This window comes from Callithrix jacchus, chromosome 11 (genome assembly GCF_049354715.1).
Source record: "Callithrix jacchus isolate 240 chromosome 11, calJac240_pri, whole genome shotgun sequence".
In the NCBI taxonomy this organism is placed as follows: domain Eukaryota; kingdom Metazoa; phylum Chordata; class Mammalia; order Primates; family Cebidae; genus Callithrix; species Callithrix jacchus.
The window spans coordinates 97185666-97207915 of NC_133512.1; the positions used below are offsets into that span (position 1 = coordinate 97185666).

Consider the following 22250-nt stretch of genomic DNA (forward strand, 5'->3'; position numbering starts at 1 on the left):
TGGGCGGAGCCGAACAGGAAGTGGGTTTGACTTTTGCCCTGTGCGCCAGTAGGCTCGGGGTGACGTCATCAGGGTGTGCGCGGTTAGGTCCTCCACCCGGAGTATCCACGGTAACGCGTCAGCCGCCGACCTCTGGCCATTTTCCTAAGGCTCAAGGATCTTTAGATGTCCGGTTGTCTCCAGGGAGTGTAGAACGCGGGCTCTAGGGTTGGAATGAACACAAATGGACTGGGAGTTTTTTCAAAACGCATACATATGCCTTGCTGCCCACTCCGCTCTCCTAGGCGGGTCAGAACTGCTGGGGCATGTGTCACGTTTACTTGGGGAAAAACTCCCCCGGTGATTCTGACACTTGCCCTACGTCTCAGCTGTTGAGAACTACTGGTATGGAGGTCCTGTAATTTATCAAGGCGCGGCCTCAGATCTCTCTGCCTCACAGATGCCTTCATCACCCAGATCAGAAAGACTTGCCTCAGGCTCCTACCCAAGAGTTTGCATCACTCTTATTTATTCCCTGTAATTGTTTGTGTATTTGTCTTTCCACTGGGCTGCAGCTTCTTGCTGGGTAGTGGCTCTGTTTCATTTATCTGTCCCCTTCCCTTCCAAATGCTTGACAAGGAAAAGTGCCCTTTATTATAAATCGACTTAACTTGGGAGTGGTGGTAGGTGTCAATGAGAATGAATGCAGGGTTAAACTAGGTAGTACAATGTCCCAGGATTAGTTTAGGGTTGGGCAAGGGAATCCGGGTGTATAGGGAGGGGACCTATTGTGACTATGGTGGAATAGCCATGATATTGAGTGACATTGGGTGAGTGAGGTGGGGGAGAGACTAGACAAAAATCCACGTAACCCATCTTGGCAGATGTCTCAGAAAGATTATAAGAATTTTCTGGCCGGGCACGGTGGCTCAAGCCTGTAATCCCAGCACTTTGGGAGGCCTTGGCAGGTGGATCACGAGGTCAAGAGATCGAGACCATCCTGGTCAACATGGTGAAACTCCATCTCTACTAAAAATACAAAAAGTTAGCTGGGCATGGTGGTGTGTGCCTGTAATCCCAGCTACTCGGGAGGCTGAGGCAGGAGAATTGCCTGAACCCAGGAGGCAGAGGTAGCGGTGAGCCGAGATCGCGCCATTGCACTCCAGCCTGGGTAACGATCAAAACTCCGTCTCAAAAAAAAAAAAAAAAAAAAAAAAAAAGAATTTTCTGGCCCCTCTGCAATGTGGGATTCTATTTTGCTACCTCTAGAAAGACGGGTCTTGTTTTCATAGCTCTGCCTCCTGCTCAGAGATAAAGGCCTACAAGACCTAAGTTACTACTACTACAATACTCCACACAGAAGAAGAAAAATCAGGCACATCTGGACCCTGATTTTGTGGGTGATTCCATGATTGCCTTTGGTGAACAGTCTGGGAAGCACAGTGTCCATCTCTCCATCTCAGGGATACTGGCCCCAACATCAGCCCTTGGGCCTAAGCCCTAGAAACCTTGACACCTGGTGGCTGAGTCAGCATCCGAGGAATGGGCTTTAGAAGGAAACCTCATGATTCAGGCCCTCAAGAATGGCGTTGGGCAAGCCACCAGACCGGCTGCCTGGGCCTCCTCCTCCTTGTTGAGGTGACAACAAAGAACTCATTTCAGCTCCTCCCTGGGCACTCAAATTATCCTTCCAAGTCCCAGACTCACAGCTGTCCTCCTTTCTGATTCAGCCGGGATGCTTTTCAGCAGGTCCCAGAAGTTGGATCCAGACATGAGAGAATGTCAAATTTCAAAAGGATAAGGATGGAAACAGAATGGAACTTTCAGAGAAGCCCAATTTTCTACTATTTTTTTCTAGACGGAGTCTAGCTCTGTTGTCCAGGCTGGAGTGCAGTGGCGTACTCTTGGTTCACTGCAACCTCTGCCTCCCTGGTTCAAGTGATTCTCCTGCCTCAGTCTACCAAGTAGCTGGGATTACAGGTGCCCGCCACCACACCCAGCTAATTTTTGTATTTTTAGCAGAGATGGGTTTCACTGTGTTGGCCAGGCTGGTCTCAAACTCCTGACCTCGTGATCCACCCAAAGTGCTGGGATTGCAAGCGTGAGCCACCACGCATGGCCTCCCAATTTTCTACTTTAAACTCCCCAAAATGACTCTCAAATCCAAGACAGCTGCCTTTCCTGTCTTCTCCTCTTCTTAGTTTTCCCCAACTTGGCTGCAAAATCAGGCTCCTCCACTTCCCTTTCTTAGCCCCTCAGACCAATAAAACATGCAGCCTTTTCTTAGTCTTTAAAAAATAATTGAGTGTTTTCTTTAGTTTTCATAGAAATGGTGTCCCCCTAAGTTGCTCAGGCCGGTCTTGATCTCCTGGCCTCAAGTGATCCTCTTACCTGAGCCTCCCAAAGTGCTGGGATTACAGGTGTGAGCCAATGTGCCTGGCCCTTTCTTTTTCTTTTCTACTTTATTCACAAAATATTTCCCTGTTGATCACTGTCGTGTGTGTGTGGATGGAAGCAGGGGAGGTATACTCTTAAGAAATGAAATATTTAACATCTTGGCTCTCTGATTTATTGTAGAGATGGAGTCTTCTCACTCTGTTGTCCAGGCTGTTCTCCAACTCCTGGCCTCAAGCAATCCTTTTGCCTCAGCCTTCCAAAGTGCTGAGATTGATTACAAGTGTGAGGCACCATGCCCAGCTACAATCCTTTAACAGGATTTTGGGGGGGGGGGGGCGTGGACGGGAATCTTTCCCAGGCAGGAGTGTAGTGGCTAGATCTAGCTCACTGTAACCTACACTGTCCCAGTGTAACCTGCACCAACTTGTCCTCCCACCTCAGCCTCCTGAGTAGCTAGTAACACAAACACACACCACCACACCTGGCTCTAACACCATTTTGCATTTTGGTTTTGTCATTTTGGCTGCTGCTCTCTTTATCTTTCATTTATTCAAGGTCCGAAGATGGAGATAATAGGGATCTCCTGTCATCTCAATGTGCTCTTCAGGCCCTGGCTCTTAAACTGATGCCCCTCGCAGGCCCTGAAGGATTTGGCCTCAGGTTGTCCTGGAAGGGGTGTGAGTGATCAGGCAGGTGACTGAGAGCTGGGACGCCTGAGGCCTGCCTGGGCTGAGTCACCTAGTATTGTTGTTGTCACAGCTCCTGTTGAAGTCCCAGCTCAGCATCACAGACCTCCTGCCGTGGAAGCAGCAACAGCTCCCATCCTTCCATCCTTTCTGGAGAAGCCGTGGCCTCATGGTGAGCCGAATGAGCTGGGGGAGGAGTAGAGGGCGGCTAGGACGGTGGGGAGACCTGGGGCCTGGATCGGTGCCCCTCCTCCCCATGCCACTGCCACCTCCTCCTCCTCCTTCCCTCCGGGGACCTGCGGGAGGGAGGATCTCTATCTTCTCTCTGTCCCCTGCCCCTCATACAAGAAGCTCTCCCTCCTCATTTTCCCCTGTCACCCCAGGGGCCCCTTGCTCAGTGCTACAGGGGACAGGGGCTTCTCAGCCTTGCCATAGCGCTCTCCCCACCCCAGCCACCCCCACAACACAGGTTCAACCTGCAATGACACCTGCTTCTACATCCCCCTCCTGGGGATCCCACTCCACCCCACCCCTGGCCTCAGTGACTGCCCCTCCCTCACACCAGTGCCCCCAGGACTCTCCTGGGCTGCGGATAGGCCCTTTGATCCCTGAGCAGGATTATGAGCGGCTGGAGGACTGTGACCCTGAGGGGTCCCAAGACTCACCCATCCACGGGGAGGAGCAGCAACCCCTCCTTCACGTCCCTGAAGGGCTCCGGGGTATGTGTGTGGGTGTGGGTGGGAGCTGGTTGGTGGTGCCTGGGAGCTCCAGTACTTACCCCAGGCTGGAGTTGAGTTCTCATCGGGTTGAGAATGTGGAGAACTGATCACGTGCCAGGGGCTGACACTCTTCCCCTCTGTGCCCAGGCTCCTGGCATCACATCCAGAACCTGGACAGCTTCTTCACCAAGATATCCTTTGTGCTAGGCCTGCAAGGTGGCGTGGGAAGGTCCCCTTAGAGCTGACACTATTCTTGGCAGGGAGACTCTATGAGGGCGTCATGGGTGGGAGATGTGTTGGGGCTGAGGGGAGGTGTCCTCAGGAGAGGCCCATCATGCCTCAGGCTTATTCCTTGACATTCGGCCACATCTACAGCTACCACCAGAGGAATGGCTTTGCCTGCATCCTGCTGGAGGATGTCTTCCAGCTGGGGTGAGACCCTTAGCCCAGCCATGGAACTAGGTCCCCTGGGCCCATGTGTTCCTCCTGTCATCTGCTTCCTTAATCATGCCTGCTGCTTCCATCCCGTGCTTTCCCAAGCAGCCCAGGGGCTCAGCAGGGGCAGGGTTGGGGAGGATGACCCCGGGTGGCTCTGGGAGCCAGGACAGGAGCCCACATGGCTGTCCCTGATCACTGCAGCATCCTGACACCCCCCTTCCTCCCGGCAGACAATTCATCTTCATTGTCACCTTCACAACCTTCCTTTTTCGATGTGTGGATTACAATGTTCTCTTTGCCAACCAACCAAGCAACCGTACCAGACCTGGGTCATTCCACAGCAAAGTGACCTTGTCAGATGCCATCCTGCCGTCAGCCCAGTGTGCTGAGAGGTGAGTGACAACGTGGTGGGGCTCTGGGGGTGAAGCATAGGAAGCAGGTAGAGGAGCAGACAGGAGCCCCACTTTGTCCTGTGGTCTAGAGCAGCAGTTCTTAAAGGTTTTGGTCTCAGGACCAAAAAGATACTTAATATACACTTTAAGTGTATTAAGTGTGTCTTTTTTTTTTTTTTTTGAGACAGAGTTTTACTCTTGTCCAGGCTGGAGTACAATGGTGAGGTCTTGGCTCACTGCAACCTCCACCTCCCGGATTCAAGTGATTCTCCTGCCTCAGCCTCCCCAGTAGCTGAGATTACTGGCATGCACCACCACACCTGGCTAATTTTTGTATTTTTAGTAGAGACGGGGTTTCACCATGTTGGCCAGGTTCATCTGGAACTCCTGGCCTCAGATGATCCACCCACCTCGGCCTCCCAGTGTCGGGATTACAGGCATGAGCCACTGTGCCTGATCTATTAAGTGTATCTATTAAAGTGCATTAAATGTATCTTAGTACACTTAAAATTGGTTGAGAACCCTAAAGAGCTTTTGTTCATGAGAGTCTTATCTATCTACATTTACCTTATACAAAATTAAAATTAGGCTGGGTGCAGTGGTTCATTCCTGTAATCCCAGCACTTGGGGAGGCTGAGGCAGGAGGACTTCTTGAAGCCAGGAGTTTGAGACCAGCCCGAGCAACAGAACAAGACCACAACTCTAAAAAAAATAAAAATTGACTGGGCACGGTAGCTCGTGCCTGTAATCCTAGCACTTTGGGAGGCTGAGGCGGGTGGATTGCCTGAGCGCAGGAGTTTTGAGACCAGCAACACAGTGAAATCCCATCTCTACTAAAATACAAATAATTAGCGGGGCATAGTGGTGTGTGCCTGTAGTCTCAGCTACTCAGGAGGCTGAGGCAGGAGAATTGCTAGAACCTAGGAGGTGGAGGTTGCAGTGAGCCAAGATTGTGCCACTGTACTTCAGCCTGGGTGACAGAGCGAGACTCCGGAAGAAAAATCAAAAGCTGGGCTTGGTGGCACGTACCTGTAGTCTTAACTACTCAGGAGGCTGAGGCAGCGACTCTCTGATCACTGCAGCATCCCTACACCCTCCTCCCTCCCAGCAGACGATGCATTTTCACTGTTACCTTCACAGCCTTCGTTGCAATGTTCTCTTTGCCAACCAATCAATAACTGTACCAGACCTTTGGCAGGGAGATAGGAGCCCTGATTCCACTGCTGCGCTATAGCCTGGGTAACAGAGAGAGACCTTGTCTCAATAAAAAGGAAAAAAAAAAAAAGAAATGATAGTTGAGAACAACTGTAAAATGTAAGAGTGTGCGAGCACACGTTTCATCAGCTGCCAGTATGGTGTGACCTGTCCACACGTCCTGTACCCTCTGGAAAACTCCATGCTCATGAGAGAATGAGAATGAAAACATCAGAAAGCATTAGTATTATTTGAAAAGAGTTTGACTTTGCACACTTGTGAGGGCCACTTCAGCCCCCCAGCCCCTGCCTCAGGCCGTATTTTGAGAGCTGCTGGTCTGGCTGGATCCCCTCCTCCTGACGGTTTACTCTCGCCCCGGAAGTCTGGTCTCCCTCTCTCTCCGTTGCCCACCTTTCTTTCCATCCGACCCCATGCAGGATCCGCTCCAGCCCCCTGCTCGTCTTCCTTCTGGTCCTGGCTGCGGGCTTCTGGCTGGTGCAGCTGCTTCGCTCACTCTGCAGCCTCTTCAGCTACTGGGACATCCAGGTGTTTTACCGGGAGGCTCTGCACATTGCCCCGGTGAGCTGGGTGCCTAAATCTGTGTGGAGGGCACCGCGAGAGGGTGTGCAGAGGAGGGGGAGGAAGCGGGACTGTACAGATGAAACAGCCAACTGGAAGGAGGGCAGAAAGAGTGAGGCCTTACTAACACCTGCCCTAGGCCCAGAATAATGTCGGGAGAGGGCTACCACCACTCAGAGAGCATGGCCCCTACCCTAAGAGAGTTTATTTAGGTGGCTCATATAAGATGACATGGCTGGCATGGTGGCTCACGCATGTAATCCCAGCACTTTGGGAGGCCTAGTCAGGCAGATCATGAGGTCAAGAGATTCAGACCATCTTGGCCCACATGGTGAAACCCTGTCTCTAGTAAAAATACAAAAGTTAGTTGGGTGTGGTGGCATGTGCCTATAGTCCCAGCTACTTGGGAGGCTGAGGCAGGAGAATCACTTGAACCTGGGAGTCATAGATTGCAGTGAGCTGAGATCATGCCACTGCACTCTAGTCTAGCAACAGAGCAAGAAAATGTCTCAAAAAAACAAAAATGACGTATAGTCACATGCTTGTGCTAAAAACATTGGATATTTAGAGGAATGGTGGTCATCTGGCTTTCCAGAGCTGGAGGAATTTGGGTTGGGCTTGGGTGGGCAGGACAGGAGGGTGGGGAAAACCCGTGAGCTTTTGGAAGCTGCAGTGAGGAGATGGACCCACCAGCCTAAAACAGAGCCTTTGGTACCATCCACCCATTGCAGTAAGCCACTGCCTTGGCCTGTCACTGTCCCCTGCTTCCACTCTGCCCTTTGTTTCCTTGCCGTCTTGAGCTGCTCTTCCCTCCTCTGTATCTGAGTTCTTTAAGGCACCGCTCAAAGATGGCCTTCTGTAGCTTGCTTCCCTTGCTCCCCCAGGAAGTCTGGAGCCCTCTGCACAGCCTTCCTGTGCAGCAAGGGGAGAGGTCTTAGAAGGCTCCTGAACAAGGGAGAGGGAGGAGGTCAGGGAAGCAGAGGTGGTGGGAGCCAAAGCTGGACCTCAGATCAGCTCTGGTGGGAGACTGCTCACCTGTCTTGTTCTCCTCCTCCCTTGTTTCCCCTCCTCCTTGTTTCTTCCAGGGGAAGGGAAGGGGAGACACTGGGATGGAGTGGAGAGGCTGGCCTGGGGGACTTGACTAACCTGGACTGGGGAAGCTGAGTGAAACTGGGCTGACATGAGGTTTGCAGCCTCCAAATGAGATCTGACAGTGCCCCACCCCAGACATGGACATAGCCAGGGTCCTGGGAAGGCTTCTGGTGACAGAGCAGAAGACGGCCTGGAGTGGGGTGGGGCTGGGGGTGTAAAGCATGCCCAGGCAGAAGGTGGGAAGGATTTTGTTCCAGAGTTGGTGAGTGCACTGGAAACGGGAAGGAGAGAGTCTCCCACAAACTGCCAGCCATTCTTGTTTTTGTTTTGTTTTGTTTTGAGACAGGGTCTAGGTCTGTCACCCAGGCTGGAGTGCAGTGCTGTGATCTCAGCTCACTGCAGCCTCCTCCTCCAGTAGCTGGGACTACAGGCATACACCACCACGCCCTGCTATTTTTTGTATTTTTAGTAGAGACAGTGCCTCACTATGTTGCCCAGGCTGCTCTCCAGCTCCGAAGTTTAGGCCATCTGCCCCCCAGACCTCCCAAAGTGCTGGGATTACAGGCGTGAGCCCGCCCCCCCCTCGTCAGCTATTGTTTTGTGTGTACAAGGGAGAGGGCCTCAGGCTCTTAAGGATATGAGAAGCCAGGTCCAACGTTTGGAGCCATCACCAGGAAGCACATGACTACTGGCAACATGAATGGCAGGGCCGATGAGGAACAGGGCAATTTAGAAGAGGATGAAGGAAGTAGGGCGTGCCCTTGTTAGTGACAGCGCTAAGGGAAAGGTGGGAGGGGGGACGGTGAGGGATGTAACTTGGCCATGGTGAGTTTGTGGCGGCAAACTCAGTTTGCCGGTTTTCAGGCCGTGCACTTGGGGATGTGGAGCTTGAGCATCATTGGAGAAGAATGGGGGTCGCTGGCTCTCATCAGTTTCCGCTTTCAGGAGGAGCTGAACTCGGTTCCCTGGGCAGAGGTGCAGTCCCGTCTCCTGGCGCTGCAGAGGAGCGGGGGCCTGTGCGTACAGCCGCGGCCCCTGACGGAGCTGGATGTCCACCACCGCATCCTGCGCTACACCAACTACCAGGTGGCGCTGGCCAACAAGGGCCTGCTGCCGGCCCGCTGCCCACTGCCCTGGGGAGGCAGTGCCACTTTCCTCAGCCGCGGCCTGGCACTCAATATCGACCTGCTGCTTTTCCGCGGTCCCTTCTCACTCTTCCGCGGAGGCTGGGAGCTGCCGCACGCCTACAAACGCAGCGACCAGCGGGGCGCCCTGGCAGCACGCTGGGGGCGCACAGTGCTGCTGCTCGCCGCCCTGAACCTGGCGCTGAGCCCGTTGGTGCTGGCCTGGCAGGTGCTGCATGCCTTCTATAGCCACGTGGAGCTGCTGCGGCGTGAGCCCGGGGTGCTTGGGGCGCGCCGCTGGTCCCGCCTGGCGCGCTTGCAACTTCGCCACTTCAACGAGCTGCCACACGAGCTGCGCGCGCGCCTGGCCCGCGCCTACCGCCCCGCCACCTCCTTCTTGCGCACCGCTGCGCCCCCCGCGCCCCTGCGCGCGCTGCTGGCCCGCCAGCTAGTCTTCTTCGCGGGCGCGCTCTTCGCGGCGCTGCTTGTGCTCACCGTCTATGACGAGGACGTGCTAGCCGTGGAGCACGTGCTCACCGCCATGACTGCGCTCGGGGTCACCGCCACCGTGGCCAGGTGCGACGGCAGATGCCCAGGGTGGTGGTGTGTGATGACAGTTTCTCTGATCTGGTGCCATGTGAGGTTTCCGCCTCTAATGCTTACCTCTCCCACCACCGGGGCCCTGTAGCCCAGCATCCCACCGCGCGTCTTCCTAACCGCAGGCCTCTTCTCCCCACGCATCCCGCCCTTCAGGTCTTTCATTCCCGAAGAGCAGTGCCAGGGTCGTGCGCCGCAGCTCCTGCTGCAGACGGCCCTGGCCCACATGCATTACCTCCCGGAGGAGCCCTGCCCCGGTGGCAGGGACCGCGCGTACCGGCAGATGGCACAGCTGCTGCAGTACCGAGCGGTGAGGGTCCGTGCGGGGGCCGGCTGCGGAGGAAGTTGGGTCTGTCTGCGCCGAGGATCTGTCTGGGAGACGACATGAAGGAAGCAAAAGGGCCACCACAGGAGTCTAGGAAGTGACTGGGTGGGAGGCTTCTTGCCCTGGCCAGGGTCGCTGGGGGCTGCTTGGTCCTGATACCGCGGGTGGGGCCCTCAGCGACCCTTGCTCAGCCTCACCGCTGCTTCCCCAGGTCTCCCTCCTGGAGGAGCTCCTGTCCCCGCTCCTCACCCCACTGTTTCTGCTTTTCTGGTTCCGCCCTCGTGCCCTGGAGATTATCGACTTTTTTCATCACTTCACTGTGGATGTGGCTGGGGTTGGGGACATCTGTTCCTTCGCCCTCATGGATGTGAAGCGCCATGGCCACCCTCAGGTCAGAGCTGTGCCCTGGCCCTGCAGGGTTGGGCTGGGTGGGATTTTGCTTGCCTCTAGGGAGCAGACCTGGGTTCCAGCCCTGGCTCCATTGCTTGCCACCTGTGCCCTTAAGCGAGTCACTTCCCTTCCCTATGCCCTCATGCCCTCATCTGTCAGATGGTGACAATGGCAATGTGCCCTCCAGAGCACAGCCTAGACCAGGCTTATGATGACACAGATAATGTCTGTGGAGCCCATTTGGCTGCGTAGGCAAATGGAGCTGCTGGCGCATAGTAACATCAGGAAATGGGAGCAAGGAACCCCCTGGGGGCTGAGGAATGGACTTGGCCCATGAGTGGGGCCGGACGAAGGACTGGTGGCTGGACCAAAGTTGTCAAGACCACCCTGGGCAAAGCACGGAGGCTTGGCCCTATCCCCAAGCTGGGTCTAGACCCGGGTTCTGTTCTCATGCTGTGGTTTTGCTGATGGCGAACAAGCCCCTCTGTTTCCCTCACATGGAAAATGCGGCTGTGTTTCCTGTCCCACCTAACCCCGTAAGCTGGATGTCCTTAGCACCTAAAAGACTGTCCTTGCTCACAGTGGCTCTCAGCGGGGCAGACGGAGGCTTCGCTGTCTCAGCGTGCGGAGGACGGGAAGACTGAGCTTTCTTTGATGCGGTTCTCCCTGGCGCATCCTCTCTGGCAACCCCCTGGGCACAGTTCCAAGTTTCTCGGGCACCTCCGGGGCCGGGTACAACAAGATGCAGCCGCCTGGGGCGCCACCTCGGCTCGCAGCCCCCCCACCCCGGGGGTGCTCAGCAACTGCACCTCACCCCTGGTGAGTCCCAAGCCTGGCCTCCCCTTCTGCCCTCACCCCCCAACTCCTCCCCAAACGCTTCCCCTCTAGCCTCACCTTGGGTGGTAACCTGCCTCACCGGCCCTGCCCCCAGCCTGCTCTCCTGCCTTCTTTAGGCCTTCCCTTCCTCCCCACTCCCTTTCTGTCCTCTCTTCTGACTCCCTCTTTGGCTTTCCCTCCCCTCTTGCGTCCAGCCTGAGGCCTTCCTGGCCAACCTCTTGGTGCACCCTCTCCTGCCCCCGAGGGACCTGAGCCCAACAGCCCCCTGTCCAGCTGCGGCCACAGCCAGCCTCCTTGCCTCCATTTCCCGAATTGCCCAGGACCCCAGGTGAGGAGTGGAGCCTGAGATGCAGGGGTGTTTGGGTGGGGCTGATCCTCTAGGAGGGAGGAGCTGGGGCACTGTCAGGGGATTCAGAAGGGAAGCCCTCTTGGCCGTGGCTGGAGGAGGGTATGTCTTTTGACCTGCTTCATGCTGTGTTTCAGCTGTGTGTCCCCAGGAGGCACTGGGGGCCAGAAGCTGGCCCAGCTCCCAGAACTTGCTTCTGCTGAGATGAGTCTCCATGCCATCTACCTGCACCAGGTGAGCGGAGGGTGCCCGAAGGAGAAATGTGGGGAGAAAGCAGGTGAACAACGTGGAGATGGAGGCAGGGGTGGAATCTGAGGAAGGGCCTAGTACAGCTGCAGGAGGAAGCTGAAAAGCCTCTGCCTCTGGGACCCTGCCCTCCTTGGGGGCGGCCCTCATTCCTCCTCATTTCCATGCAGCTTCACCACCAGCAGCAGCAGGAGCCTTGGGGTGAGGCTGTGGCCTCCGACCTGTCCAGACCCTGTTCCAGCCCCTCACAGCCACCCTCGCCTGATGAAGAGAAGCCATCCTGGTCAAGTGATGGTGAGGAGGGTGGGGCCTGCAGGCGGCAGAGCCTGGTAGACACTGGGCATCCTGGCACTGCCCAGCTGATGGCCTTTGTCACCAGGCTCCAGTCCTGCCTCTAGCCCCAGACAACAGTGGGGAACCCAGAGGGCCCGGAATCTGTTCCCCAGAGGGTTTCAGGTGACCACAGACACCCAGAAGGAACCTGGCCAGGCCTCTTGCACTGACTGAGAGGATGCCTCAGGGTCAGTATGGCCTCCTGTGAGGGGAGGGAGAGAGGGCTGCGTAGGCAATTGGTTTGGAGTCAGACTTGAATGGATGGGAGCAGCGGTGGGAATTTGGGGTGATGGTGGTGGTCATCCCTGGAACCTAGACCCCTAGACTGCTTGCCAAGAACCTTCTCCTCCCACAGGTGCCTTGGCTTCCACAGCCACAGGAGATTGGAGGGTGGAGTAGAAGAACAACGGAGCCATCACTAGAGGCCCTGTAGATGACAGGCCCAGGTGCTTTAGTGGGGCAGGACCTGGCAGTCAGTGAGGAACTCGCCCTGAGAACAGAGAAAAGGTAGGAGAGGAGATGCTGATGGCAACTGGAAACAAGTCTTAGAGATGGTCCCCATCCGGAGGGGAGAGGGGACACGCCCACAACTGCAGTGTGTCCTAGAGCAGCTGCCTGGAAAGAAGGCCTCGAGTTTCCTCCAGGTGGGGGGACAGAGGTCAAGGACTAGCCCGAGCTAAATGGAAGGGCGACAGTGAGGCAGGTGGGCTTTAAGGCTGTGGATTTGTTGTGCTCGTGGCCGCCGGCAGCACTTTCAGGTTCCTGGGGGCTTGCAGGGCATGGGGACTTGGGAGTGCTGACTTGGGAGTGGGTTGGCTCCCTGTGCTGTATTAAATAAGCAGTAAAGCTTGCTCATGGCCGTTGCACATCTCTGTGACTCTTGCTTCTGGCAGCCCCCACTTCTGGCAGCTGAGTGCTGCACCTTCTCCATCACGAGCCTGAGACCTGCACAGGAGAGCTGCCCAGACTGGCTGGAAACCATGTTTTAGAGTGCAGGGTCAAGTGGAGTGCAAGACTCCCTGTCAAAAGAATAACCCCTTCCCCTCTCCCCCCATACAACTGCACAGGTTAAAACAGAAATTTTGTCATTTTGTAATTGTAATCCACATGGGCTGGGTTAGGCGCTTTAGTGGTTCTCCTAACATCTGGCACAGTCTCTTAAATCTTCAATAATAAATACTTGATTTAGAGATTAGGCTTTACAGGTAAGATACTCCTGAGACAGGTAAGGGGAATCTAACATTCGCCTAAGAAACAGGAAGGGGGTAGGAGTAGGCCCTGGATACGGCTGCTGGGAGGGGCGTTCCAGATTTAGGCGGACCCTGTCCGAGGCAGCAGGCCTACAGAGGGAAACAGGCGTTTTGCTCCTTCCTGGTGGAATAATGCTGAATCCTTGCAGCCTCTGGATAGATGTGGGAAGGCACCACCTCAAGACGGGAGGAGCGGGGCTTGTCCTGGTCGGGCGGACCTGAGTGCGGCGGCCGCTCTCCAGGAACTGGAGGGGAAAGCCAGGCGGTTCTCAAGGGCCATTGGTGTCTGAGGTGGGCGGGTCGAACGCCCAGGGTACTGCGCCCCGCAACTGCCGCTCCTGCAAGGAAAAACTCTGGGTGCGTATGCGGCTTGTCACCTCCTGGGTGCGCAGCGTGAGCCCAAAAATGTCTTCGTGGTAGCGTTGCTGATCCTGTCGGGAAAGTGAGCAGTGGATGAGAACCCCAGTCGGAGACCTGAGCGGGAACCCCGCACTCCCTGGGCCTGGTCCCCGCCCTGGCCCGCCCCTCCACACCCGCAGCACGCCAATGACGTCGCCGGCCTCTTCCAGCTCCAAGTCGCCCTCGGTCGCCAGGATGCGCTGCACGGTCTGCAGGACGTTGGTTGCCATGGTGACATCGCCGCAGACAAACATGTGGCCCCGCTCAAGGCACAGAACGCGGTGCACCTCCGCAGCCAGCTCCGTCCTTAGGATGTCCTGCACGTAGGTCTGCAGGGCGGCGGGGTTAGGACGGGTCCTGGTGGGGTGGGCGCGGGGTACGCACCCTGGGGCAGCTGGCTGGCCCCCTGGGTCTGAAAGACTCCGGAGCCCACCAGGTGGGGCCTGCGTGCCCTGGGGCGGTGTCTAGAGGGGCAGCGCCGAAGGGGAGGGGCTGGGGGCGGGGCGGGGTGGGCCTAGAGGGGCTGGGGCACAAGGGTGGGCTGGAGTGCGTGCTGGTGGCTGAGTGATCGTGGGAGGCCGCGGGAGGGCTCTGGTCGGTGCGCCCCGCTGGAGTGCACGAGTCCTCCCCTCTTTCTCTATCTTCAGATTACCATTGCGCTCTGAGGGTCTCACACCTTGGGATTGTCGGGTTCCCGGGAGAAGGCGGTGAGGACTCGGCCAAACACCCCGCGCTGCTGGGCGTCGTGCACCTCGTCGCGGTAGAGATGGTCAAGTTGGGAGCACCGGCAGCCGAACACCAAAGTCATGGGGGCAGGCTGCAGCCCTGCAAGCAGCAGCGGCTTGGGAAGGCCCTTCTTTCAGGGCACAGGGCCAGCGGTGCCCCCCACTGGCCACCATCGCCCAGCCTGGCAGCCCAGCATTTTGGGCTGAAGCCACCATTACTTTGGCTGTTTCATCTCTAAGAGCATGCAGAATGCTTTCACAGAGACCCTGCACACGCCTGATTTATAGAAGAAAGGGGAGCGCAGGTGAAGTGGTGATTTCCTTCATGTAGGTAGCCCCTGGCGGAGTTGCGCTAGAATGTGTGGCTTAGGACTCAGAATTCTATGCCTTTGCATTGTGTCACATCACAGTCCCCTTCCTTGCTTCCACTTCATATTCTCCCACTTTTAAGTCTCCTCCCAGTCACAGCCCTCTTCTTTTAATTGACAGACTACCCTGGGCACCCCATGCTCAATCTGAACACCTTGGAGCATCCTTAGGTCTTGGACGGACCCCAGTCAGCTCTGGCACAGTCCAGAATCCACCTCGGGCAGTTCTTCTTTGAGTCTTAGCCCTATCCCTTCCAAAATTCGATTTTCCTTTATCTGTAATCCAGTCAACACCTACTATGTGCCAGGCACCAGGCAGCCAGACACACAGGGCCCAGCCCTTGCCTCAGTACCTCCCCTCCCCTCCAATCTTTTCAGCTTTGTGGCCTCTGTTTCCTGCCCTCTCTTTCCTATCTGTTTCCTGCCTTCCAACCCCACCCCTCCAAGCAGTCCTCTAGTCCCCAGCCTCACCTTTGCTCTCGATGTCATGCAGCCGCTCCTGCCAGAATCCCCGGAAGGGGGCAATGCCAGTGCCTGGGCCCACCAGGATGCAGGGCAGGCTGGGATCGGGCGGCAGCCGGAAGGAGGGAGCCCTAGCAGGAGAGAGAATTCATCAGGTCCCCTTTGCCTTCCCTGCTCCCCCGTTCTCACCATGCAGGGCGGGTGGAGCGAGGAGAACCCAAGCTCTCCTGATAAATGAGTTGATATCTGTGAAGTCGTTAAAGCAGTGTTTGGCTCATAGGAAGCCTGACGGGTTTATGAAAAGAACTCTGGGCTCATGTCTGTAATCCCAGCACTTTGGGAGGCTGAGGTGGGAGGATTGCTTGAGCCTGGGAGTTTGAGAGCAGCCTGGGCAACATAAAGAGACTTCCCATCTCAAGAAAAAAAAAAAAAAAAACCCAAAAAACAACTCTGCTTGCTGAAACTCCTTGGATCTGCAGTTTCTGGATACTGTGCCAAAGGAAATATAGTTCATTTTGGTTTGAAGAATACTTAGATGACTCAGGGGATTTAGAAAATGTGGGGAGAGTGAAAGACATACTTTCAGCTTATTATGGGTTCACCGAGTGTGTGTATTTTAAATGCCCTTAATAGTGGTATTTACTTTATGTTCAGTAGATGGGTACAGTTTATCTGTAATTTAGCTGCCCTGGTGGCTTGGGGTCACCAGGCCCAGCTGATGTCAGCCTAGCAACAATTCTCAGTCCTATCAGGACTTCTGGTTCCTGGCTGTGAGAGGGAGCAAGACTTCTGGACACAGCATGAAGGAAGGGCCTCTTAAAATCCTTCACCTTTAGGCTGGGTGCAGTGGCTTACACCTATAATCCCAGCACTTTGGGAGGCAGAAGCAGGTGGATCATGAGGTCAGGAGTTTGTGACCAGGCCAACAGGGTGAAACCCTGTCTCTACTAAAAATACAAAATTAGCCAGGAGTGGTGGTGCACTCCTGTGATACCTGCTACTCGGGAAGCTGAGGTGAGAGAATTGTTTGAATCTGGGAGGTGGAGGTTGCAGTGAGCCGAGATTGCGCCACTGCACTCCAACCTGGGTGACAAGAGACCTTGTCTCAAAAAAAGAAAAAAAATTGGCCGGGTGCAGTGGCTCACGCCTGTAATCCCAGCACTTTGGGAGGCTGAGGCGGGTGGATCACGAGGTCGAGATTGAGACCATTCTGGTCAACATTGTGAAACCTCGTCTCTATTAAAAATACAAAAAATTAGCTGGGCATGGTGGTGCGTGCCTGTAATCCCAGCTACTTGGGAGGCTGAGACAGGAGAATTGCCTGAACCCAGGAAGCGGAGGTTGCAGTGAGCCGAGATCATGACGCTGTACTCCAGCCTGGCGACAGAGCATGACTCCGTGTCCAGAAAAAAAAAATCCTTCAACTTCTTTGAGCCCTCAGTGACACCAAGGCCAAGGGTGGCCTTTATCCTACCTAGCAGTTCTCCCTGGAGTGAGTGAGGATATAGTGACTGTAGTTCCCAGCTGCCATGTGGCCCCACATCAGACGGCCCAGGGACAAAGAGAGGAACACAGAAACTGCACTTTCAGAAAGCCACAGGGCCAGCTGGTTTGATCCCAGCTCTGGCTCTGGGAGCTGTAGATTCAGGGCAAAACTCTGAGTCTAAATGAAGGAGAGCCAAGCTTAGCCAGGGTTCTGAAGTGACCTAATGACACCACGTGCTTGACATGTTACAGAGCTCCCTCCTGTTTCCAGTGACACTCTTCACCAGTGACGCTCCTCACTCCTCACCAAAGCTGCCACCCTGGCCCTGGGCAGCTCCCCACCAAGTCCTCCATCTCACTTACCCCCGGATGAAGCAGGGCACAGGGTCTCCAGGCTTGAGTTGGCTTAGCCACGTGGAGCAGACTCCATAGTGCAGGGGGCCCAGCCCATCTAGGGGGTGGGGAGGAGAGGCTGGTGAGGGGCCAGAGAGGGGCCTGTCCCACCCCCGCTGTGGCCAGGCCTGCTCCTGCTAGTTGCCTCACCCTGGGTCCTGTATGCCAGCACAGCTACTGTGAGGTGGATCTCTCCTGGGTGGATGCTAGGTGCTGAGCTGACTGAGTAGTAGCGGGGCTGCAGCAGAGGCAGCTGGGTGAGGAGCAGTGGGGCAGGCAGTGCCACTGACGGGAACTGCTCCAGCACCTCCAGCAGCGTGGGGCAGCGGAACCACTTCCACTCCTCGTAGCGCCGGGGATCCTGGCAGGGCAGGATGCAGTGGGTTAGGGACCCCATGGCCCTTCCTAATCGACCTCCCTTCTTCACTCCTCCCCCACTGAGCCTCCTTAGGGGTTCTCCCTCCTCAGTTCAGGCCAACAGCTTTCTCTAAGACCTGGAGAATCCAGCCGTGAATTCCTCCCTGGGGAGCTGGGTCTTAAAGCACCAGTTCACGTCAGTCAGGAGAAGAAAGTCCAGGGAGGACCTTGCATGGGGGTTTCCTGTCACTGGGGCCCCCACCCAACTCATCCCATCTCTCTAGCCCCTGTGCCTCATTGTGGGGGCCCCCAACCTGGCTGAGGGCCTCCAGCTCCTGCTGTTCCCTGGGCTCTTCTGCCAGAGTGCTGAGCAGCCGCAAGAGCTGAGGACTGGGTGGGGAGGTAATGTCCAGGAAGAAGGTGAGAGCCTGGCGCAGTGTGCACGGGGGCAGCCGGGGGTCCCGCACCCAGCCGGGGGGAGGGCCACCTGCGGATGGTGCACAGGGAGCTGTGAGGACAGGGCCTAGCAGAACTGCAGTGCCTGGGCTGATGTTTGTATTTTGGGGACTGTTAGGAGCCTGCCCTTGAGCTGCTGATGGGCCTGTCTGGGCAGCCTCAGTGTGTTGTTTGGGGGCCCCTGGCTGGACTGGGTTGGTCTGGGCTGCTCTGCCTCTGACCCCACCCACCCTTATTTTAAATAAAGCCCAGGCACTCGTGGCAGCTCCAGAGCAAGCTAAATTGCCAGGGGAGCCTTGGGGAGGATCCCGGAGGGAAGGGACAGCTTTCTGGTGGGGGTGCATTTGAGGGTGTGTAGATGGTCCAGCAACAAGGCTAGCTTGGCATCGGGCAGCACAGTCAGCTCTGACCCCAGCTGCTGAGTTCTGGAGGAGTTGGCCACACCCTGGATCCTGAGCTCCAGGAGGCCTGGCGCTGGGGCTGGGCGTGGGGTTGGTGTGCCCTGTCGTGTCCCAGGCTGCCCCTCACCAGGGCTGCCCTTCTCCAGCTGCTCTACTGCCACGGGCTCAGTGGGTGCTGGCGGGTCCTCCACGCGGCTCAGCAGCGCCTCCACAAGGCCAGGCCGGTTGGGTGGGCAGATGCCTATGTGGTCCCCTGGCTGGTACTGCAGCCCCTCCTGGCCTCCGGTGTCCAGGCGCACCAGGATGGTGGCCCGCCTGGGTGTGGGAGAGGGGCACTTATGGGGAATCAGGGAGGGGTTGGGGTGAGAGGATGTGTGAGGAGGAGGATCTAGGGTGTGGGTGTGCAGGACAGGGGGAGCGTGGTATGGGAGGAGGAGGGCTCAGGGTGTGCAGGACAGGTAGGGGGGCAGTATGGGGGGAGGAGGGTCCAGGGTTCATGTGTGCAGAACAGGTGGGGGGCGGTATGGGGGGAGGAGGGTTCAGGGTGCGGGTGTGCAGGACAGGTGTGGGGAGGTATGGGGGGAGGAGGGCCCAGGGTGAGGGTGTGCAGGACAGGTGGGGGGGCAGTATAGGGGGAGGAGGGTCCAGGGTGTGGGTGTGCAGGACAGGGAGGGGGGTATGGGGGGAGGAGGGTCCAGGGTGCGGGTGTGCAGGACAGGTCGGGGTCAGTATGGGAGGAGGAGGGCCCAGGGTGCGGGTGTGCAGGAAGGGGAGGGGGGTGTGGTAAAGCTGTCATCCTCACGTGGACTTGCTGCTTTGCAGGTTTTCCACTGAAAGGATTGTAGCCTGGAACATCTTCCGCCTGTGCACGTGGATCAGACCTGAGGGGTCAAGGGGCAGCTTGAGCTAGGGAGCAGGGCCTGGCCCCTGGGTGTGTTAGTCCTGGGGTGGGGGGTCCTCAGAGAGCCAGCGGGGTCAGGGTGAGGGCAGGGCCACACCTGGCAGCAGCTGCAGGCCCTCGGCCTGGGTGCTCAGCCGGTACCTCTGGCGCTTCCAGCTGCGTTTGGGGCTGAAGACATCTCGGGCGGCAGCTTTGGCATCCTCTCCCACACAGAAGGTCTCACAGGCGGCCTGAGGGATAGGCTGGTGAGGCTGAGGACCTTCTGCCACCGGCGAGCATCCTAGTGGGGAGCCTGGATGGCTTGACTGCCTGTTGCCCCAGTGGCTGAGGCAGGCGCCAGCGACAGCACCTTTTCTGCCAGCCCATTTCATGGCTCGGCCGCTGGGCCTAGGGACCCGGCTCGCTCCTCCCCTGCATGTTCTGATTGGTGTCATGGTTCTTTATCTGGTGAGTGTTGATCCCGTGATCTGAGAAGTCAAGTGCTTGGCACACAGTGGCTTGTGAAGGTGCTTGTGTGTTCAGACCTGCACTCAAATTCCAACTCCCGTACGTACAGTTACATGCCTCAGTTTCCCCATCTTTACATCTCATTGGGTTCTGGTGAAGATTAAATGAGGTACTTTAGGTAAAGCCCTTAGCACAGTGTGTTCAGACAGTAAGTCCTCCTGGATAGGGATGCAGAATTCAGGCGGCAGAGGAGGCCCCACCGGGCAGACCCTGGGGAGGGTGTGAATCCTGTGCGCTCCCGGTCAGGTACAAAGCTCGGCCAGTCCCAGGCTTGAAATCCAGGGCTCACTGGTGATTGGCTGAGCCTCATATCACCAAGTCCTGTTAATCTTTCTTTTGTGGTGCGTGTGAAGTCTTATATCTCTTCCTTCCTCAGCTCCCTCCCTTCCTTCCTATCTCGACTGCTGCTGCTCTGGTTAGCTCAGCCTTCCTGCTTCTGGTTCAGTGATGCTCTAATCCATCCTACGCCTCTGAAGTCCTATTCCCAAAACTTCATGTTGTGGTCTCATCCTGCTCCAATGGCTCTTTTTGATTAAATTCTTTAAGTTTTATTTTCTATTCCCTTCTTCCCAATTGGGGCCTATGTGTTTCTCCAGCCTGACCTCCCCATCCTTAGCAAAACTCCCCCCTCCCTCAGACAGCCCTCTCCCTCCCCCTCCTGTTAGTATGCCCTCCTCCAATCAAGGCAAATTTGCTGAGCTCCAGCCTGGGCCCCAGGGGAGCAGCACTGCCCTGAACAGTGTAGCACTGGGGAGATGGAGCCCCTGTCAACTGCAGACACAATCCCCAGATAGGTAGCACTGCCCCTGAGGAAGCCCAGGTTTAAAAAGCCACGGCCCAGGCCCTGGGACCCACCTCTCCCTGCACTTGCTCTCCTGGCCCTGGACCAGTTCTGTGGTGCAGGCACTGCCCCAGCCTGTCTGGCTTCTCACTTCCTGTGGCTTCTGTGCTGGCTTCAGCTTCAACCCTTGCCTCTGTCTGACCTTCTCTCTGTCCCTTACTTCTCCCTCCATCCTGCCCGTCCCGGGTGGGGTGCCCTGCCCTGCACCCCCTCCCTATGTGTGCCCACTCGTGGGGCCCAGCCTGGGCCTGGCTGAAGCTCCCTCCTACCAGGGCCGTGCCTGCTGTCTTTTGGCTGCACTTCTGCCTGGGCTAGGCACCCTCTGTGGTTGGCAGGGCCAGTCATCCTCAGCCCCTGACCCAGAAGAGCTGGCTGTGCCATGGAGAGATGAGGGTGGATTTTGGAAGGAACAGAAAGGGACCAAAGAACCAAACAGAATCAGGGCAGCAGTGAGGCCTCCAGCCTCAACACTGCAGGCCCAGAGGAGGCGTCCCAGGTGGGAGTGAGTCAGAACAGTGTGGGGTGGGGCTGGGCTCACCTGGAAGGCAGCCTGGGCCCAGCCTCGGAAGGCTTCCTCCTGGCCACACAGCTCGTCGCCCTGGCCCAGCTGCAGCAGCCGCTCCCCTCCCAGTTCCTCCAGCCGCGTGTCTACCGCTCGAGCAAAGGCGCAGAAGTGGGGGTACGCCCGGGAGCCCAGCCCGAACACACAGAACCTGGGGTGCAGGGGTTGTCACTGGAGCTCCCTTCCCAGCCCACATTTGCCCAGGCAGCTTGCCCACCTGTTGCTCCCCTCTTGATGAGGCCCTGACCTGAGGGTGCCCAGGGCCCCTGCACTGTCTGTGTTACTGGACTCCTTCCTCTTCCGCCGCCACGAGGACACCAGTGGGTCTGAGCAGGAGACGCTGTTGAAGCGGATCTTGTAACTCCTGGCAAGAGAGGACAAAGACGAGGTTGTCACAGGGCCCTGGAGACACGGCCCAGGCCCAGGCCCAGCCCCGGGGACAGCTGCAGGGTCTCTGCCTCTTCGACAGGAAAGGCCCTGCCCTTGGGAGGGGCTGAGGGCCAGCATCCCAGAGGACTCCGAGCCTGGGCCCTGCCACGCCACACCCTCCTCTCTGGAGACCTCGGGATGGCTCTCAGAGCAGGCAGGTCCAGACTGCGGCTCCAGCCTGGAAGGAAGGCCATCCTGGAGCCCTGGCTTTTGGTGGGAAAACGACTCGAGGTACAGAGGGAGAGCTCTTCAGACCCCTGTCTGTTTGTGTCTCCAAATGCGTCAGCTCCCCCAGCTCCTCTGAAACTCTTGCCCAACTCACTTGTGCTGCTCTGGCCTCGGGGAGCTGTTGTAAGGGCCGGACATCTCCATCAGGGCAGCTGCAAAGCTCTGGCAAGGCAAATGTTGGCATCAGGGTTAGTTTTGTTTCATTTCAAACTACGCAGAAGTTTAAAACTGTACCAGCTGGCCCTTATTATTAGTGATTTGTAGTTTTTAATTTTTGTTTTGAAAATTTCAAAAGCAGTTTGACGTTTTTGAAAAATTACATTACAGCCGGGCGTGGTGGCTCACCCTTATAATCCCAGCATTTTGGGAGGCCGAGGCGGGTGGACCAAGAAGTCAAGAGATTGAGACCATCCTGGTCAACAAGGTGAAACCCCGTCTCTACTAAAAATACAAAAACTAGCTGGGCATGGTGGTACGTGCCTGTAATCCCAGCTACTCAGGAGGCTGAGGCAGGAGAATTGCTTGAACCCAGGAGGCGGAGGTTGCGGTGAGTCGAGATCTCACCATTGCACTCCAGCCTGGGTAACAAGAGCAAAACTCTGTCTCAAAAAAAAAAAGAAGAAAAATTACATTTCAGAAATGAGGCGAGGTGCGGTGGCTCACGCCTGTAATCCCAGCACTTTGGGAGGCTGAGGCGGGCAGATCAAGAGGTCAGGAGTTCGAGATCAGCCTGGCCAGCAGGGTGAAATCCAGTCTCTACTAAAAATACAAAAATTAGCCAGGCATGGTGGCAGGTGCCTGTAATCCCAGCT

At 56.6% G+C, this 22250-nt stretch overlaps 3 protein-coding genes across 11 annotated transcripts in view; 2 read left to right on the forward strand and 1 right to left on the reverse strand.

The window, feature by feature from the left end:
- The first annotated feature begins 75 nt into the window (after nt 1-75).
- On the forward strand, nt 76-12864 carry ATG9B (autophagy related 9B). Of its 9 annotated transcripts, none has more exons than XR_013524150.1 (16): nt 76-110; nt 3136-3781; nt 3929-3972; nt 4149-4213; nt 4450-4611; nt 6243-6384; nt 8422-9176; nt 9354-9507; nt 9734-9913; nt 10495-10731; nt 10944-11077; nt 11233-11329; nt 11512-11635; nt 11721-11862; nt 12030-12181; nt 12568-12864. XR_013524150.1 is itself a non-coding variant. In XM_054237542.2 (16 exons), exons 2-15 carry the CDS (start codon nt 3232-3234, stop codon nt 11846-11848), a joined length of 2328 nt encoding a protein of 775 aa, XP_054093517.1. In that variant the 5' UTR covers nt 76-516; nt 3136-3231; the 3' UTR covers nt 11849-11862; nt 12030-12540. The 9 variants fall into 9 exon arrangements, 7 of the variants coding, with proteins under 7 accessions (XP_054093517.1, XP_035110269.1, XP_054093516.1 ...); XM_054237542.2 differs by lacking the exon at nt 12568-12864 and having other exon boundaries at nt 76-516; nt 3136-3234; nt 3679-3781; nt 12030-12540; XM_035254378.3 differs by lacking the exon at nt 12568-12864 and having other exon boundaries at nt 76-490; nt 3136-3234; nt 3628-3781; nt 12030-12540.
- NOS3 (nitric oxide synthase 3) overlaps nt 12755-22250 on the reverse strand; it is a 21908-nt gene continuing 12412 nt past the window's right edge. The window contains exons 14-26 of the mRNA XM_035254372.3: nt 21533-21600; nt 21029-21145; nt 20758-20932; nt 18969-19101; nt 18773-18851; nt 18098-18285; nt 17428-17600; nt 16907-17117; nt 16727-16814; nt 14888-15009; nt 14000-14148; nt 13458-13652; nt 12755-13355 (exon numbers count right to left, since the gene is read on the reverse strand). Coding sequence (XP_035110263.1) covers nt 13194-13355; nt 13458-13652; nt 14000-14148; nt 14888-15009; nt 16727-16814; nt 16907-17117; nt 17428-17600; nt 18098-18285; nt 18773-18851; nt 18969-19101; nt 20758-20932; nt 21029-21145; nt 21533-21600 — 1860 coding nt within the window. The 3' untranslated portion in view covers nt 12755-13193. The remainder of the gene's footprint in view (nt 13356-13457; nt 13653-13999; nt 14149-14887; nt 15010-16726; nt 16815-16906; nt 17118-17427; nt 17601-18097; nt 18286-18772; nt 18852-18968; nt 19102-20757; nt 20933-21028; nt 21146-21532; nt 21601-22250) is intronic.
- The window catches only part of KCNH2 (potassium voltage-gated channel subfamily H member 2), a 74644-nt gene continuing 65959 nt past the window's right edge, over nt 13566-22250 (forward strand). Inside the window, exon 1 of the mRNA XM_078343451.1 lies at nt 13566-13646. The gene's annotated coding sequence lies outside the window, so the exon portion shown is untranslated. The remainder of the gene's footprint in view (nt 13647-22250) is intronic.